This window comes from Cantharellus anzutake (genome assembly GCF_015039405.1).
Source record: "Cantharellus anzutake strain C23 chromosome Unknown EI90scaffold_131, whole genome shotgun sequence".
Classification (NCBI taxonomy): domain Eukaryota; kingdom Fungi; phylum Basidiomycota; class Agaricomycetes; order Cantharellales; family Hydnaceae; genus Cantharellus; species Cantharellus anzutake.
The window spans coordinates 32,258-51,995 of NW_024067081.1; the positions used below are offsets into that span (position 1 = coordinate 32,258).

Consider the following 19,738-nt stretch of genomic DNA (forward strand, 5'->3'; position numbering starts at 1 on the left):
CGTTTGATGATTCCCCAAATTGGTGTTGAATCTGCACTCGAGGGGGGCAGTGAATGCGCAGAGGGTCTTCATGCGGAAGATTACATCCCCCAAATTGCACCTGGTAAGTAGGCAGTGATGCTGGGAGTCATCTTACGCAAAGGTTTAAACAGCACCTAGTCCCTCTCATCCATGAAGGCACGGGAAATATAATCCATGGAATAAACGGAATCATGAGCTGTTCTCCCGGCCAGCTCATAGCTGGGAGACCTGTTGGAAGCTATCGTACGAATACACCCCACATTTCTGCGCACTGGTATTTAGACCCAAAGCTCCTCATAACCCCTAGTTTGGTTAGGGCACACCTTCCAGGGACAGGGAGTCACTACGAGCAATCCACATTATCGAGAGGAATCGCGACGATGAGTAACTCGAAGTTCGCTGCAGCGCTGGTGACCAACCGCAGCTGATGCTCGAACGCAGGATATTTAAGGGGCTACATATCAACGTTGGCCAAATTAACACCGCCGTCTTGATCTTGTCGTGCTGTCTGAGCATTTGAAAATGTCTGTGATGCCCATTCCAGCGAAGGTGACGCCATCTGCCAATTTAGCTTGGGCGTATGGGGAAACCAATATGAGGGAAGAATGCAGAAAGCAAAGAGGACACTATCTGTGACTTGGAATCTAAGTCCCGAAAGGAATGCCTTCGGCTTATATATAGCGGTGAGGCTAATACAACCCTAATAGTAAGTATACTGCCAGAAGACAGCCTGTAGTAAAGGGGAAACGTGCTATGCCAAGCCCCAAGCAGCGACAGAACAGGACTGAATGCCACGCAGCTCAGCCCCTCGGATAGACCAGCGCTCATTGGCCCATGGACCAAACTAGGCAGGCCCCCAGCCTCTATTGGAATAGAGGGCCAAACAGGAGGCCAAACTTACAGGAAACAACTACAATAAGTACGCAATTCGAAAAAGCGTTGACGTCGAACAGATAACCCAGAAAATGTGACTTGGTATAGTCTCGGTTCCGAATCACTGAGCAACGTAGCGAACCACATTCGGTTTGCACCAAAATCACCGTTGCAGCACGTAGACGACTGGTAGAACCCTGAGCCGGCAGTACCCGCTACCTCTATACTTTCAGTTGGACAGAGTGTTCTTCCCTCATAGAATACCAGGAAGCGACATAGAATTTAGCAATCGCTTGGGAACAACGGCATCTTTGATGGTCCATACAAAAACCCGTCCACTTTCGCGTCCGACCTCCGTACACTCCAAATTGGGAGCTGGCGTTCAATGCGCTGAGATAGCAGTCGCCATTCGTTCTTCTTCTCTCCTCGATCTCATGTCGCTCTCGCCTCTACCATTTCCGCCGTTCACAAAGTTTTGCTGTTCAACAAATATCTTCACGATCCCTCTCTCCCCACTATTCAACCAAACCTGAATCGGAAACCTTGTGAAAGACCTCTGCTCAGACTATGTGGTTCCCAACGAGAGATGGCGCTCAGAAATTATAAAAGCATTCTCCACAATTAGGATATTGTCAACAAGCCTAACAGCTCCTCTCGACCCTGATCGTCATCGTTGGAGGAGTCGGCAGGTGTGATGGAACGCCTGCATGAGAAGGGTGTCCGCATTGTCAACCAGGACGCGCGCACCCATACATAATCCCATTGCCATCAGTCAACATTTTGTCGCTGTCCACGGAGACACGTTCATCGCCAACAGTCAACAAACCTTTGTCAAGTTACCTTCGGCATGCGTAACATCTTTACCCTTACAGAGAGGGCCCGAGATAGAGGTGGGAGGATCGTCTTTGACCTCAACTTTGTTGACAGGACGCTGGACGCATTCTTTCTTGGCCAACTCATCGTCCTCACTGTGGGTGAAGAACGAACCTCGACTGGCCCGGTAACTCTTGTTCTGCAATACGTTTCTTGATAAGGGGTGTGGCGTTGGTGGCCCTGCCGTGGATGGAAGTGCGGTCCAGTGCAGTTGAAACGAATGAATGTCTCTCGCCTTACTACGAGTGCGCGTGCTACGCGTGTGGGATGGGGAATACGGGGAACAGCATGAAAGTAGAAATCGGATACTCACAAATGAAGGGACACAGAACCGACCCCCGCCACCCCTTCCTTGGACAACAAGTCCATTCCGTCACAGGGAACTTACCGAACTGCAGCATCCTCCTGAATCCCCTTAAAAGGTCGCCACATACCTTTATGTGGCATCATGGCAATACTCGTGACGCACCCTTTTTCCGTGGTCATCCCTGACTTGTGGCAGGAAATATGTATGAAAGGGTCATGTACAACTCATGATTCTTTTGAAGGATACCTTCGTGCACATATTTAAGCCATCGTTTTAGGATGCTGGCGACACTCATAAGCCTCGTTTCCTACTCTAAGCCTTGGGATGTTGTTCGCTGGGATTTTGAAAGCTCTTGCCTACGTCGGTAGTATCTCCTGCACCCCCCCGTTGCAGCCCAAACAAGCTCTAGCCTGGAAACCTTCTGTCTTGGGGAACAACTTACCAGCTGGTGCTTCGGCTCCCGGGACCCCCCAACTTCAGCTTTGGGGCTACGCGAACTTCATCTATGAGGTTGCCCAACCTCATGTTATCTCCATTCCCGAGGGGCATAGAGTCAATGTCAAGTTAATTGGGTATGTACTTAGGAGGGCGAAACTCCTTGCTGATATGTGCTACTGAGTGTCTTGGCTGAACAGAGGCAACTGGACGAATCCAGATGGATCTCTGCTTGCTAATGTCGTCCCTGGTATCGGAGGAGAAGAGGGGTATGTTGATACCAAAGGAGTATTTCATGTAGGTTCGTCATGCTCGAAATTTTCGAGTTTCCAATATCAATGAACTCAGGTGTTAAAAATGCATAGATGTTCGATATGTCGCACAGTTCGTGAGCGATGGAAAATATGCTTACGTGCAACTGAAAGGCAACGGAACGGCTGGTCGATCCAATAAAGTCACCATGTCGGTCACACATCTTCAACTTCATAGCTCATTTTACCTCGATGTTTAAATATAGGACCGTGGAGACGGACTCGGCTGCTAACCTTAAATTTAACAACCAGCTATTGTACTCCCATGGTGTATTTAACGGGAGCTACCAGAAAGCTCCAATATGGGCAATCGTAGTGAGTTTGAATCGGATCTCAATCAATCAGCACTTCAATTGTTCATGGAAACTCGAACTGCATAATAACCCCGTTTCTCTGGATAGGACTCGTTTGAGTTTTGACCTGTGGGATCACCTTAGTGAACCCTTTTCGTCTTTCTTTTCCCTTGTGTACTCCTTTCCAAAGAGGCTATTGTTGTCAACGCCCTTCCGCCAAGTGGGCTACATACAATCAATCCCCCTCCAATAGACGCGTTTGGTTATGCCCGCGAGGGGCCTGTGGCTAAACGGGCGGGGATTATCAGCTCAATACATATCTTACCGATCGTCAACCCATTGCGTCGAGAGATCGAATATAAAACATTTATCAATCACAATCACCGCAGACTGTTGAGTTAAGTTACCAGATCATGAAGCTGACAACAATCGACACTCTCAATATACAGTACTGCTGTACGCACCCAATTCGATCGAGTCGAATAACAGTTATCACATTAATTCGGGGCCCTTGCTCTCTTCCTTTGGGACGACTTTCCATACCTGGATGACATTATAGAGCCGCATGTTCTTCAACTGGTGGAGCATTACCGCCATGCATGTCATCTTCCTCGATTCCACAGAAAAGCTATCGCCGTCAACTGGCGGCCCTGCAACGAGAGCCGAACAGGTCATGGAAGTTGCCACACCCGACTCACGAGGCTGCTGCTGCGACATAAGAACGTACAGTAAGGAGTATATAGTGATCGCTGGTAATGAAGAAACAGTAGCGGGAATGGGAGTGATTACGTAAGCACGACCACGAATTCTACTGATTGCAATGTGTCTAAGACAAGCGGATGCACGAATACAAGTACAGGCAACGTAGTGTGGCAACAGACTTACTTCGAACGCAACAGCAACTCAAACGGCGAAACACAAAGATAAAGGTGGGCGGAGAAGAAACACTAGTAACCCGGAAAGCCATTTTCGTCGTGCCATCCCGTCCCTGGCCAGCCAGAAAGAGCGTGGTGGACGTTAGCGCTTATGACTCTCACGGAGCGCCCATGGAACGGGATGGACTGGAAAATGGCGTTTGTTGAAGTTGAAGGTTTGGCCATCGTGGGGAAGTGCGACTTTACATTTGTGGGCTTCCTCGAAACTATGAGTGCCATCCTTGACTGCTCCCTTGCTTCTGTACTTAGTTCTCGGGCTCGAAATACTGGCCGTGGCGATATTCGTTCTTTCCAGTTCAATCCAAACGCAAACGGTAATTCAATCAGCAGAACACGCTAAGTGATGAACCCTTGAGGATAGCACTAGCGCGTACGAGTAAGAATTGAGCAGAACAGACCGCGCAGCTAGACTTACCGGACAGAGTCCACCTTGTGTTCTTTTGCTTTCCCCTTGTCATTTTCATTTGGCAGCGAGCACTCCGTATTAACATCTTTCGCCGTGCCAAAGACAGTCACTCTTCAAAGGGGTTGCGTAGGGCCCACAATTTGAATTGCGCTCCAATTCAACTGGAAAGAACGAATATCGCCACGTCCAGTATTTCGAGCTCGAGAACTAAGTACAAAAGCAAGGGAGCAGTCAAGGAACGCGCTGCGTCCTTACATTTGTGAGCATGGTTTCTTTTTCTCGGGACCATGACTTCCTACGATGGCCACACCTTCAACAAACGCCATTTTGAGTCCATCCCGTTCTATGGGTGCTCCATGAGTCATAAGCGCTTACGTCCACCACAGATTTGAAGTCTTTTTGGCTGGCCAGGGATGGGACCCTAAGTTATCGAGCAATAGAGGACCCCGTCGTTCTTTGCATTCAATTCGGGACTGAAAATTTTACAAGACCCCCTAGAGTAGCGGGAATTTACAGGTATAAAACGGATTGCACCCCCTGCTCACGCCACGCGTTGAAGGGGGCTTGGATTCCATGAATCCCTCTGTGACTTACCGAAGTGCAGCATCCTCTAATGGTCAGAGTATTCAAGGGACTTGGGTTTTGCAATGCAATCGCAACGTGCTGGGCGAATTTGCCGGAGCGGGTACTCTGGTCATCATGTAGAGGATGTAAGCCACAGAGGAGGGATTCATGGAACCCAAATAGTCCTCGGCTTGAGCATGAGCAATGAGACGAGCAACGATGGTAGAAAGCTCAGAATGAGGGGCAAGTCGCAGGAGATTAAATATCACCACTGAATGGCGCGTGAAAATGAGCGCAAAAGTTACGAGCGGAGGAGGCTGAAAATCCACCACGGTGCAGGTAGCGAAAACACGCGGCGAGCTGGTCCGCAGCTAGCAGAACATGCAACTCCTCAGTACTTCACCTTGATCGTTATCGCTTTCGCAGAGATCCAGCTGCACACGGTCATACTGCTGCTGGGGCACAGGGCCTGTTTTTCTGGGATGTAATTTGTTGTATAGTGCAGTACGGAGAACGTCTTCCTATCTATGGGATGAGAAGAGGAAGACGGCCATAGGCTGAATGTTGCAACGGCCGTACACTATAGGGAAGAGCAAGGAGGTCCTTGACCTCACTTCCCGTGAGCAAACCTGCGGTTTCAAAAATGTTCCGAAGATCTGAAACCAGTACCCCCGTCTTCTCATCTGTTATATGGATATCTCGAGAAGAAACAAAGCCTTCAAATCCCATAACTTCGGGTTCTCCCGCTTCCGAATCATAGTACACGAAAGCATAGCGCATGAACCGAGACCTCAACGAAGTGCTACCAGACATCTGTCGTTCTTTATCGAGCAGATCCATCATAAAAGCCCAGCTAGTTTGTGGAAGCGTTTTATCGATAACGGCAGCAGGCATCAGCACTGGGATCCCGGAATGATCCACGCTAGCCAGGATCGACCCCATGATGCCTTCCTTCAGCGTAGGAACAGAAGAGTCTTCGTCTTTAAAAGCATTCACAAGGCGATGAATGGCGTGCAGTATGGCTGAACCTGGAGGGAAGCAGGGTTGTCCCACACATGCGATTTCATTCTCTTCCAGATTAGACTCGGATCTTGATCGAACAAAGACTCGGAAACGAGTTGTACGGGATGCTCGGAGATTTAGAAAAAATGGATCTCCTTCCACGAAAGCATTGGCTATACTCATTCCATGTCAACTCAATGATAGATAAGATCCGCAGCCGTGGACTTACATCTGGCAGTTGGCTCATACCAAATTATTGAAAACGGGGAACAAGTGCTTTCGTACTATTCCGAGATTAGAGAGGCATCGAAGTGCTTGCATCCAATGGCATTCACACAAGAGAGCTGCGGGAAACATTGCTGCAGGGTGGCAAGATCGGAGACTTTCACGAGTCCTCCCTCGGGATTTGACCAGGCCACAAGGCTGAGATAAAGAGTGTTCTGTGCCAAGATAGGGATACCATGAACCACTTGAGTTAGTTCCGTGATTGTCACCGAGATACCGCCCAGATCGAGAACTCCGTCTTTGGACACTAACAACAGTCGCCGCGTGAGTCGCCCGGAAAACCGGTCGCACACATCCGCGACCGTGGCAGAATCTTTAATTATATGCTCCGGGACCGATTCCAATTCCGAGTGTGGGAGTGTCATGAGGGCGCAGAGAGAAAGAGGAGGCACCGTTGGCTCTCTTTTGTGTGTATTTGATTCGCCGTCACGTCCTGCAGGGATGTACTGCATAAAATCATGCGGCCAGCAAATCTTGAGAGTTTCGTACGAAACAGTTTGGTATTGTTGGATGGACTCGATAGCAGCAGCCGCTTCTTTCCGACCATGGTCGGTTTGCTCAGACGGATGATAACTCGTTCCGTAGACTTCTCCAGTCAGGGGCATAAATCGTTCACATTTATCATTCGTCACTGAAAGGCCATGGAAACTGACAAAACAGTAGCGTGGATTGGACGGGTCCGTGATGTCAAACACGGTTGTGCCGTAATCGTTGCCTGTATGGAAGACGAATCAGATTCAGTACTTGAAAGCTTGACAGTAGCGTAGCTCTCCCACTTATATATTCGACATGCCCCAAATCTGGAAGAACAACACTAGGCGCCGAACGGGAACTCGATGTGAAGCCCCATAGCAGTGATGCTATAAAGGGGAAATGAACTTGAACCGGGTTCGTACCTAAGTAGGGGCCCACATGACGCAACTCGGAGAGTATGGAATGGACGTTGAAGGGATGTTGACAAGCTCTCATGAATCGTATAGCACCTTCGAGTGCAAATTTTCCTGTAGGAAGCCAATGAACGCCGACTAGGAAGTTTAGGGATCCGGATTCGAGTCATTACCGTAGTACTCATGATAGAGCAAGCGGATAATTCGCCAGTAATGCCCATGGACACATGCTACAACGCAGAGCTGATGTGATTGGGACAACATGAAAGATTCAACTTGACAGACAGAAGTATGGAATGAGTTACTATGGAATAAGCCACCGATGAATATTCCTGACACATGAAATGAGCTTCGTTGCACTTGGGCATCGGCTGTTTCCACTTCGCACAATGTACACTTCGCATACTTAACATATTTAGACAAGGGTCACATGAGGAAAAATACATTTCATGCTTCGGCGATTCCCACTTCGCATACTTCGTTCGCACACTTCACACACTTCACACACTTCGCACACTTCGCACACTTCGTTCGCACATTTCGTTCACACACTTCGCACACTTTGCATACTTGCCACTTAGCACATACCTACCTAGGTTACATATTCGACTCACTTACCATTAATAAATTGTTGTTTTTATTTGTGGGCCAATTTACCGAGGTGGGGGCTGAACGATGTATTGATCGTTAGCGATTATGTAAAATTTATATATATATAGGAGGTGTGTTTGATAAGGTCAGATGCTGGGTGCTATGGTCAAGTGGCCATTGTATCTGATATATCATATAACAAGAGGCTGCAGGTTCAAACCCAGCCTAGGCAAACTTTTATACTGTTTTCAGGTGGTCGTCTGGCTGATGTCGTAAAAGACCGCGGGGCATGTTCTACCTGTACAGTGTTTAACTGAGCCTATGCTGCTTGCTAACTAGGTTTCGCTGTCCAGGCAGGTGTTCACCAAGTGCTGGTGTACTATCCTGGAACTTTATTTTGCCCACTTGATTGCTAAATAGTAATTCAATACATTTCAGGTGATTCATTCATGATGCCCAGAAACTTCGCCGACTTGATTTTTCTTCCACAGCCTGTCATTTTATTCTGGCACGAGCTAACAGCTCATTATTGAATTGGATGTACTTATGAATAGAAGATTTTCATGCAGGCTGCTGTGGGAGGGGGGAAAGCTCAAACGAAGATGATTTTCTGTTTTTTTTTTTTTCTTGCACATTTTCGGCAAATTCCAGCTGTCATCCCCCACTCCCTTGTTTTTTCGAATCTCTACACCGAATCTCCACACCTCAACAACAGTGTTTAAAATGTCAAACATGAATTCGAACATGAATTCCAATGTGAATGTGTCGCCAAACTCAGCCAGGATTATACAACAAGCTGCTGAAATTCTTCGTCGCTTTGGGGTTGATGCCCCCCACTTGCTGCCCCTGATTTCAGTGCAGGTTTATCATCGGGAGCAGCCCAAGGACCTGTTTTGGGACCAGATACCCCAGCAGGCTCTTTAAACATGACCACAATGAGGCCAATGTCATCAGTTCTGTCTCAACACTCGTCTTCGTCTTCATCTTCGCCTTTGCCAGCACCGCATCCTCAGGCACCTCCAATTCATTTTCCTTCCCTTGCTGCCCCTCCTCCTCTTCCTGTTTTCTCGGGAGCCCATGCCCAACTTTCTAGCTCAGCAGTGGGTGTGACTGGTTTCGGTTCACACACCAACCTTGTCGGTGCCACATCTCCCTTGGTACCCTCACCAGCACCAGTTCCTGCTGCTTTCCGAGGTATTCCTCCTGGAGGATTTTCCACTGCAACTGTGAATTCTCGCCGAAACAGTTCTGCTCTCGTCACCCGAAATGCTTCTAATTCACGACGAGTTCGCACCCAGCCATATGAATCTCTAAATGTTGCACCCCCAACATCTCGTTTGGGAATTTCTGGGAGTTTGATTGATTCTCTTGAAATTTTACTACTTCCGAGTGAGGTATGTGAACTCCACACAATATATGTGTGTTGGTGAAACTGATTGAATTGGACCTACTAGGCCGAAGTTCGTATTAACATGGGAGAGGCTGCTCAGGCCCAGGGAGCAGTATCAGTGAGATCAGAGTTTTGGCGAACTCGTGTTTGGCATCAAGCACTTGCTGCCAATTTTGACAATCGCCTTCGAAGCTTTCAGCGAGTTGTTCATTTTACAAATGTGTCACTGAGGATGCTAGTCCATGACTTGCTATCCCAAGTGCAGGACGAGCTTTCCCGAAGGGGATTTTACTTCCATCGCCCCTATGATCCCAATGCACCCTCATTTTCGCTCCTTCAGCTTCATTCATCAGGGAGGGTTATGACCACATTCAATCTTCCCTCTCGTCGTTTAACTGAGTATTATCCCACTTCAGATGACACTCTGGAGCATATCCTTTATGAGGTAGATGGATTCACTGCAGTGTCTCTCTTTTCGAAGAAGCTGGATGGAACCCATTTGCTGCGACTCGGTGGGTGACAGTTTTATTTTTAGGGAAATTATTGAAAACTTATTACATTATAAGTAGCCCCATCCCTTGATCATCTTGGAGGCCCTCTTCCGAATGAGATACAAACTGTCCTAGATGATGGGTTATCCCCACCAATTCCAATTCATTTTTGCAGTGGGGTTCGCCTCTATCGAGGTCTTGCAACTGATCGGGCCAATCTGTTACTCATGCTCGGGGGTAACGAAACTGCCATGTCTGATGTGACACTCTGCAACACATGTCGTGTTCAGGCCATTTCCCAGGCCCACCTTATCCCTACTGATGAACAGAATGATGAGGCAAGTTCGACACAGACAGCAGTTTGACAGCTATCACTGATCAGTAGTTATTAGGATGAAACTGGATCGCTTAGCACAGTTGATAACGAGAATAATGAAGGTCTCGAAAGTGAGGTGATTGCTTTTGAGGTATAGTTGTTGGTTCAATGTTAGAATGAAACTTATTTGTGTTTAAACTAGGGTGAATCCGATCTTTCTGCTGGTAAGGATTTTGCTTTTACTAACTATCATCATCTATTCATTTTTCGAGTCCAGGTACCTTACTCTACCCCAGTGTCTCAGCAATAACAGAATTTGCTGACTGCATGAGGGGTCTTATACCTGATAACACATTGGATTCGGACTCACTCTCAATCTCTGCTACAACACAGGTAGCACTTGTGTCGAAGCTTCAGGATGAGATCATTGCTTGCTACAATGATGACACCTCTCATATTGCACTCGACAAATTTGTCAAGAGTGAATTTTCATTTAGGATGTGGGTGAAAAGTTTTTATTTTGTTATGTTAGTCTTATATACTTTATAATAGTCGGGGTCCATCCAACACCCAAGGAAATGGGGTTGTTCGCGAGGTCATTTTTCAGCTTAGTGAACTACTCTTCCCAGAAGCTCCTGAGGGCGAGGGACTTCGCACCTCATATGATGGTCGTTTGATTTTTTTCCCCCGAATATATTTTGATGGTATTCCATCCCCTCGGGAACATAAGGAACTTGCATTTGCTCGAGGTGTCATTGTGGCTCTGTCAATTGTGCACCTTTCTTGCATCCCTCGCGAGCTCTGCCCTCTGTCTGTCCTATTCCATCTTGGATATGGGAAGTCCGAACTCCTCTCTGAGAGGATCCTGGCGAAACTTCACCCTAGACTTGCATCAGCACTTAATGAGTTCAAGGCCAGTGGTTCATTTTCTTCTATTGAACAAATTGCAGTTCCCTATTTGGATATTGATGTAAGTGATCACCTTTCATGTTAGATAACACTGATTTTTCCCCCATAAAATGAAGGCTGCAACTGCTGCTCCTATGATTGCAACTGAAGAGGCCCGAGATGTTTTCTCACACAAATTGCTCCTTGCCTGTGTCCGAGGCCAAATCACCATGGAGGCTAATGATGAAGAGGCAGCTTTTCGTGCTGGCCTAAATCTTCGTTGCTCAAATGGATTCCACTTTAGCAAGGTATGTTGTATGGGTCACAATATTTGTACATACAAATGCTAACTCATATATATCAAAGCTTTGTGAGGCCTATGCTGATGGATTGGAGGGCCTTTTCAAAAGCCTGAATGCATCAAGTATTGAGTCATTTGAGGATTTGGTCCCAATCCTCAGTTTTGTGGAGCCTCAAAGAGCTCTTGTGCTTCTTCGCCAGCATTCTGAGTTCCAGGCCTCAAGCTTTGGCTCACTGATTGAAGGCTTTCTACGAAGAACTGGTTGGCCACTTGGAACTGACCCCCTTGGACTTGCAAGTCTTTCGTCTGGCCTTGGATATGATAATCTGTCAATGCACCTTGATAACCCTGGATTCAGGTCACAACTTCTCTATCGCTGTGCCACTGCTTCTGATTCACTTCTTAGTGGCCAGCAAATACGAGTAGGCTCATCTTTTCCATTCCATTATGGACCTAATATCCCACTTGATTTCATAGGTCACATTTTCTGACATTCCAGCTGGTTTTTCGATCGAGGATGTAACCCACAGTATTGTGGACTCTGCCATTCGTTTCCAGACATGCTTTGGATGCCTCCACATCCATTCCTCAGTAATACTGGATATTGTTCACAACAATGCACCAGGTGACCGATTAGCTAAGTTTGACAATTGGCTGGTAGCGACTATGATGATCTCCCTTTCAAGTGGAATGGGTGGTACTGTATAACTGAATTTGTTAGTTTCTTAAGTTCCCCTCTCCCCTTTTAGCTTATATATTCCCCAACTGTTACCCTTCATTTTTCATTTATTTAAATATTCCTTGAAGGTGTCAGTTATACATCCTCACATCCTCACTCTCAATTAACACTCCTTCATGATCTCAAACATTTATATTTATTCCCCAACTATTACCCTCATTTTTCATTTATTTAAATATTCCTCGAAAAAGGTGTCAGTTATGCATCCTCACATCCTCACTCTCAATTAACACTCCTTCATGATCTCAAACATTTATATTTATTCCCCAACTATTGCCCCTCATTTCTTTTGCCTGGACATAATTTCCCCAGAATCTTTTCATTCTCTAGTAAATTACATTGGCATGGGAGTACTTCCTGCAATATCATGATTGGGTAAGAGCATGACCATCAGCCGATCCCAAGCCAATGCTGGCCTGAGTCCTACTGTCATATCCGTGCATATCCGATCCCGACCCGACTCCTGGACCTCCTTCTTCACCACCTCTGGAGTCCTACCCTACCGCTGTCCATTCCAATATTCACCTTTGGTCCTGACACCACTCCTCCTCTCACCCCCCATGCCACCTCCACTCCTCCATCCCTCTCCTGTCCTATCTCCGTCTGCTCCGATACTCACCTCGGACCGAACACCACTCCTCTCGCCACCCTCCTCCTGCTCCTCCTCCCACTCTTCCGCTCCCTCCTCACAACACCTCCACCCTTCCGTCATCCTCCTACTCTTCTCCCGTCCGCTCCGATACTCACCTTCGGACCTGACACCTTTCCTCTCCTCCACACCCTTCCTCTCCTCCACACCTTTCCTCCTTCCTCTTCCCTCTGGCCCTCTTCCGCTGACCCCCTGCCAAGTTACGACCTTCTGCCGCTGTCCCGTACTTCATACTCAGACACCACTCGTACCTTTGCTCCAAGCCTCCATCATAGCTCCTACCTTGGACTTTGACTCCACCTTGGTCTTAGTCCATTGCATTGGTGACCTCATACTGCGTAAACACCATTGCCAATATTCCTCGGACTTTCAACCCCACCTCCGTAACCTCTGTAAGCTCTGTGACCTCCGAGCTCCATGGATCATCTTTGGCTCTTTCGCTGCTTGTAATGTATCTCTCGCGTTTTCCCCTCATCCCTATTTGGACTGCTGCTTCTTCCCATTCTAGCCAGTTAGTCATCATCCCCACTTCCCCTCATCCTCCTGCCCCTCTGGGCTTCGCCCTCCTTACCTCCTTTCGGATGTACCACCGTTTCAGCCCTGTGACCTTCGGTACCGCTCCGCTTCTGTCTTCCCTTTGTTCCCGTTCGGATGCTGTAGGCAGGATAATCGCCCACGCGCAGAGCCAGCTCGGATACCCGCTTCCAACATTCAGAAATCTACTTCCATTCACGCGATGACTCAGTACAGATTTGGTATCCAAAAACAGTGCTAATTCGTACGATTCCGACGATATCAAGAACGTCCCAATCGGTGGAGATTTGATGGAGTTCTATGTTGGGTAAGTTAGGCACAGGCATGTGTGGGCATGGGAATCTCAAGTGGCAACCCAGAATTTCAGCCTCACTCGTTCCCACAGCGTCTAATAAATTGGTAAAAATGCTTATCGGCTGCGTGAGAGTTATCTCCGGCTTCATTTCCAATCTCGGCTCTTAATTCCATAAATCCGTTGAGAAATCGCTTATTTTCTTTTATTTTTATATTTTGCATCATTTCAGTTATTGATCAATATTCTTTTATTGATACTGTTACCCTTTTTTATTATTTCGCCTAATAAGGTATGCAGGTGCCATATGGCACCAATATTTCCCATCTATTATTTCTAAAAATAATTATTTCTTATAATCTTGTACATACTGGATTTTTGGAAAGAAGTTCTCCCCTCCCCCAATTTCTCTAAGGTGCTAGGACACGCTAGAGTTGGAGTGAGTGTGTGGAATCCAACAGTAGGAATAAGGGCAACTGTCTAGCCCACAACGAGTGAGTAGTAGATTAGTTGAGCCTGGACCTTGCAGAATCCCGGAGAACCCACCACGGAGTTTTAGGATCGAGAGCATAGCGAGTTTAGTAAAGAAAGTAGGATTTTGGAGAGTTTGGCCCCACGAGCTTAGTCAGCATAGAGAGCCGCTAGCTGTCAGAGACCAGGTTGAGACGAGGGAATGTCTCCGTGGTGGAGGGCTTCGGCCTCAGCGACTTATGCCAGGAGCGCTGTGCCAAGTAACATGTCCATGCCCTAACTTACTAAACTGGCAACCAGAACTGAAGGGGGTAAACTCTAGTCGATTTTATTACTGAGGTGTAACCTATGTACAAGTTGAGTATATATATAGTTACAACGAGGGTGGGTCCGCAAATGGTGGAGCCAAGCGGAGCGGAGCTAACGGGGTTAGACATTAGCCGATTGAATATTACCGACGAGTCGGGTTATGGGGTTAACAGAAAAGTAGGCGATAACCCAGAAATGGAGAGGAGGGATAGGCCCGAAGGTGGGCTTGCAGGGCAAGCGAGTGTATTGCCCAGTGGAGGCAGGAGTGCGCTAGCGGATGTCAGAGCTGTCCGGAAGCCTTCGGGGCTCTATACTTAGGGAGGCGTAGGTAATAAATTGAAAGGAGGGGGTGGTGACCATCGAGGGGTACCGAGGTAATTGCGGAATACGGGAGCTCCGAGGTTAGTGAAGAAGGAGCGGAGATAGACCGGAGGGATCGGAGGGAGTGGAAGTCGATGGCCGGGGATGGATATGACACTAGCCCTCTTTCAATGCCTTCGTTCCGATTCAGATCCCCTTTGTTTCCTTGTGCTTTCGCCCCCTCCATTATATATATCGGCGCTTGTACCTACTCGTTTTAGTCCTTAGTCTAAAATCGACCTGAAATGCCCCCTAGAGACTTCCTGCTCACCTCCTATGAAATTAAGGACCAAATGGACAAACAGCAATGGCACAGCGCTCCGCTTGAGTCGCTGAGGCCAAGGTCACTCCTTGCTAAGCACTATCCATCCTTGTTGTTAGAACGGGGCGAGAGTGGATGATTCCGGAGTGGAAATGGAGACTTAGCAAGGAGGGACCTTGGCCTCAGTGACTCAAGGGGATGTCATGACTGACAAATCCTGGGGCTCCATCAGTGGCGAACCAATGCTGATAGGCGAATCCGCCGACCCGAAACCCATCCTAACCAGCCCCCAACCCAATGTCTGGCCCCCTGCCTTATTGCATGAGACTTGGCCAACAATCAGAACCTAGACCCTGCCGGAATTCCGACCTTACCTACAGTTCCCGAGCCCTTGGCGCCCCCAGCATTCAGTCCCTCCAGTTCCTATGCCTGCCTTGTCTCCATCTGAACCACACTCATTGCTTCCTGCTATGTGATCACAGCCATGCCCCGCTTCTGTGCATTCCACACCCTCTGGCCACTTCTGTGTCATACATACCTGACCCTGACTCGACTCCAGACCCCTTTCTGCCACCTTCAGATCTGACCCCACCTTCCTCTCCTCCTTCCTCTCTCCTGACTAATCTCTGCCAAGGCATGACCTCCCATTCCTGTCCTGTACCCCAAACTTGGACACTGATTGTACCTCCACTCTGTCAGGGCACGCCCGCCTGACCCGGCCCCACCTAACCCGGTGCCCCACCATCCACTCCTCCCGACCTCCCCCCTCTTCCCCTTTTCTCCCTTCCCTTTCTCCTTCTCCTTCTTTTCTATTCTCTCTCCTCTTTATTCCTTTCTTATCACACGGACGACTTCCTTTGTATCAATGTACCATTGACCCGGCTGCAGCGTAACGCGCCCGAACCCGGACACACCGGACGACCCCCCGCACACCGGACGCTCCTAGGACCTCTTACGGAGGTACCCAGACGGAGGTGGCTGTGTGCTCGGATGACGTGGCGCTTCCCACGTGGCCTTCAACCACATGTATATAAACATAGCCTAAGTGGGAACTGAGAAGCAACCTTCTTCTCACATTTCCCACTTTAGGCAAGTAGCTTACACCTCCCTTGATAATGACAATAACACATTTCCCACTTTAGTCTTAGTGGCCAGGGACCCTTGTCTGCTTCGGGCCTGTTGCTACGCGCGCCCGCGTCATACCTACTGGACCCTCAGCCTCGGGCGATACACCCGGGCGCTCTCGACCCCGGGTCGGTCCCTGACACACTCCAAGATCCTGTCCTGGTCCTGACCTCGGACTTTGACTCCACTCTGGCTAAAGTCCATTGCATTGGTGACCTCATTTCACATAAATGCCATTGCCAATATTCCTCAGACTTCCAATCCTGCCTCCGTAAGCTCTGCTACCTCTGAGCTTTGTGGACCTACCTTGGCACTTATAACTTATATGACTGGCACCAATATTGCTTAAAGCAATTGCCAGTGACAACTGGCAATGTAAGACAAAAGAAATTGAGAGTGCATGGTATTGCAACTCTGAAACAAAAAGGATATAATCGTTGTTAGCCATGATGATATTAAGTTAAAAATCTCACAACTGTCAGAGTCCGCGCATCAGTTCGCGCATAAGAATCTCCCCGGGAAACTAGTCGTTGTAAAAGCTGGGGGGCCAACCCAGCTGGTGATAAGGCCTTATATACATGAGTTCCACAACTCACAAGAGCGCGGCTACATTGGGAACACATGGTAGCCGATAGAGAAGCGACATGAAATAGGAGAATAGATCATGCGGATAAGGGGGCGATAACGGGTGAGGGATGATGCGATAGCGGAAATAGCGCATTGAATACAGCCTGCATTCTAACTACGGCAAATCACACGCAGATATCGGCTTACGGGTACTCAACCTATCTGGATAGGGGTCTGGGCCGGCCGGATAACCGTCCGTGCCCTGACAACAACTCCCCAATCCTCGCTACAGCTTGGCTGTTGTCGATGAGCATTGATATTCCAACAGTGCCTTATATATGCTGCCTAACATACAACCTAAAATCCTGGTATAGAATTGTTCCTCATTGCAGCCAAAGCTATCTGCCAAACACCCAGCATTTCTTCCCTAGTTGAAGCTGCTTCCAGATGTGGTGAGATGAATGATATAAGCTCTGCCTCTATCTGGTTGCCTAGGTTGTCATGGCCAACTGTCTGTAAGAAACCACCTCCGCCTAATGCAGGCATTTAGTGTAATGGTAACACACTCTTGGTACCTATGCAGGGTTCTGCGGTTCGACTCCCAGAATGTCCATATTTTAGCATTTAGGTTCCCAAGACCACGTGTACAAATTCCAACATGGTGGACATTCTACGGAAGTCACCGAGCACACCCAAATCCGGTTGCTGCCACGTGAGATGGGCACGTGAAGTCAAGCATTAAATTAACCGGCCTGACAAAGTTTCAGGGGGTGTAGCTCAGAGCACTAAGGACCCAAATCCGGCTGCTTCAGACCACATGACGTGGACATGTAGGAGATTAGCAGTAAGTCCGGCCTGAATATGAATTCAGGGGGTGACGGCTCACGGGCTGTTGGAAGCCCGGTGGTTAGGGTCACATGTGGATCACGGGCTCAATCCAATGTGAAGGGGGTGTGTAAGAAACCACCTCCGCCTAATGCGGGCATTTAGTGTAATGGTAACACACTCTTGGTACCTATGCAGGGTTCTGCGGTTCGACTCCCAGAATGTCCATATTTTAGCATTTAGGTTCCCAAGACCACGTGTACAAATTCCAACAATCACCTGGTAAGTCACTCCCAACATTAGGATCAATGTCAACACCCTCCCATGTAAAAATAGGCTTGGCTTCATAGCCATCTTTCAGTGCAGCTTCATATGCAGCTTGGATGTGGCTAGAGAAGGTGAAGGCAATGCCAGTATGTGTCACATGATCACACACTGTTGTGCCATGGCGATGGTGAGGGCGAAATGCAAAGATGGTGTCTGGAGCATTACGCAAGATGATCCCCAAACTCACATCAACAAAGTCTGCACCATTGTGAGTACACCCAGGTCTGACTGAGCGTGATGTACATAATCCAAATACCCAGTTAATATAGGCAGGATCACGATGGCAAGAACTGTGAACAGTAGTTAGTGGCTAAACCCATTGTACTAGAAAGCAAAATGACATACGCAGTATAATTCTGTGCATAATAAATTTCAGGTGGAGGATGGGGCTCCTCAGGAAAGCGATACAGTTTGTGACGAAAAGGGAAGTAGTATCCTTTGGCTTTGTTGCACAAGTGAGTATGGACAACAGCATAACATGATAGAGTATACTCACAACCACTTTCAATGGATGGTGAGAAAAGGGAAGGAACACCACTGTCCTTCAGTCCATCAGCAAACTCCTTTATAATCTCAACAGGCAACCTGGACATGACTAGAGCCCATGCAAGGGAAGCAAGGCCCAGTAGGTCCTGGTCACTCTCATGCAATTCAGATTCTGAATATTTTGACTGTTTTGTGAACTTGGTATGTCCAAACTTGCGACAGTGACGTGCCCCAGCACTGATACCGAAAGCATACAGAGAGCCAGGGTGGGTGGGCTTTTTTCACTTAGAATGCACCAATGGCATGAATTGATACTGAAACACCCACCCTAAGATCACGTCGCTCCCCAACATGCTTCTTGATCGTCTCACTCATCTCAGCCAAGAGTTCTGGTGAACTGGTGGCATTTCGTACTGCAATGAGCTCTAGCTGGCCCTCTGAACACAATAAGGAATTAGGGTGTAATAACGATAATAATTAACAGACTTACTTTGGTTAAGGACAATATGAGAACTGTTGGCATCAAGGACCATCCATTTATCACCTCCCACCTTGAATTGTTTGCACTGCCGATCAACTTTATGGGGCTTACCACCACCTGAGACGTCAATAAGCCATGTACGTTGGGTACATGTCTTAAAACGAGTGTCGCTATTTTCATCAAACTCAATCCTATGGACAGAAAACTTCCCTCCATTGACAAGATCTTCTAGTTTGGAGTGCTGACCAAACTGGAGTACCCTTGCCTGTAATGAATGTGTCAACACTTAACAGAGCCTGTAGAAAAAAACAGGCATACAAATTGCCGTTTTTGGTTGTGTGAGGCTCGTTGTGGCCCGAAACTATCAAATTTTTTGATAGCTTTGCAAAGGGTAGTGTAAAGTGGGTGTACACTGAGTGACTGTGCACGAGAGGCCTCCACAGCACCCTCAGCTAAGCTATTGGCTCTGGCAAGTAGTACACCCTCAACCTGGCTCTATCGAGATCTGGATGAGGATAGCAAAGCTTGAAACATACTACTACATAATTACCTTTCCTATGCCTGCCTTTTGTGCCAGAAGGCTCAGAAGCACACCCCATGCAGCATCGACATCCAGGAGTGTTGATGCATTGACCACTTTTATGATCTGTGGCTCGCACTCAGAAAGAATGGCAGAGACTATAGGAAAAACACACATCAGTCACATATAGAGGGAAAGTATAGAATTTACCTTTTTGAGCAGCCCCCCTCGGTTTCTTGACCTTACCCATTGTTGCTTGTGATGATGTGTGCAGGTGTTGTGAGGAGAGCGAAAAAATGTTGAGGCTGTACAGTTATATCATGTGATGTTTCCCACACCTCCCTGCCAGGCAACTTGTATCTTTCGCATTATTGAAACATCTTGGGCAGGATCATAGGCAGGATCCATTGTGGGGCTCATAGCAGCATAGGCCCAGTTAAACACTGATACAGGCAGAACATGCCCCGCGGTCTTTTACGACATCAGCCAGACGACCACCTGAAAACAGTACAAAACTTTGCCTAGGCTGGGTTTGAACCTGCAGCCTCTTGTTATATGATATATCAGATACAATGGCCACTTGACCATAGCACCCAGCATCTGACCTTATCAAACACACCTC

General features: G+C 47.8%; 2 protein-coding genes and 2 non-coding genes across 4 annotated transcripts; 3 read left to right on the forward strand and 1 right to left on the reverse strand.

The window, feature by feature from the left end:
* Positions 1 to 8,718: 8,718 nt before the first annotated feature.
* EI90DRAFT_3135107 (uncharacterized protein) lies at positions 8,719 to 11,877 on the forward strand (the record flags this gene model as incomplete). The annotated part of the gene is made up of 10 exons (XM_039064708.1): positions 8,719 to 9,177; positions 9,238 to 9,685; positions 9,743 to 10,023; positions 10,057 to 10,131; positions 10,183 to 10,204; positions 10,258 to 10,480; positions 10,533 to 10,950; positions 11,006 to 11,176; positions 11,235 to 11,591; positions 11,647 to 11,877. The coding sequence occupies 10 exons, from the start codon at positions 8,719 to 8,721 to the stop codon at positions 11,875 to 11,877; spliced, it is 2,685 nt and encodes an 894-aa protein (XP_038908906.1).
* Positions 11,878 to 17,017: 5,140 nt separating this feature from the next.
* On the forward strand, positions 17,018 to 17,090 carry EI90DRAFT_t262. The gene has a single exon. It is a non-coding gene; the product is annotated as a tRNA-Thr (tRNA).
* A 319-nt stretch (positions 17,091 to 17,409) lies between these two features.
* On the reverse strand, positions 17,410 to 19,524 carry EI90DRAFT_3021879 (uncharacterized protein; the record flags this gene model as incomplete). Its single annotated transcript, XM_039057709.1, has 10 exons — positions 17,410 to 17,450; positions 17,582 to 17,691; positions 17,817 to 17,919; positions 18,126 to 18,390; positions 18,443 to 18,552; positions 18,606 to 18,861; positions 18,915 to 19,091; positions 19,147 to 19,274; positions 19,327 to 19,371; positions 19,455 to 19,524. 10 exons carry the CDS (start codon positions 19,522 to 19,524, stop codon positions 17,410 to 17,412), a joined length of 1,305 nt encoding a protein of 434 aa, XP_038908907.1.
* On the forward strand, positions 17,458 to 17,530 carry EI90DRAFT_t263. The gene has a single exon. It is a non-coding gene; the product is annotated as a tRNA-Thr (tRNA).
* Positions 19,525 to 19,738: the final 214 nt, after the last annotated feature.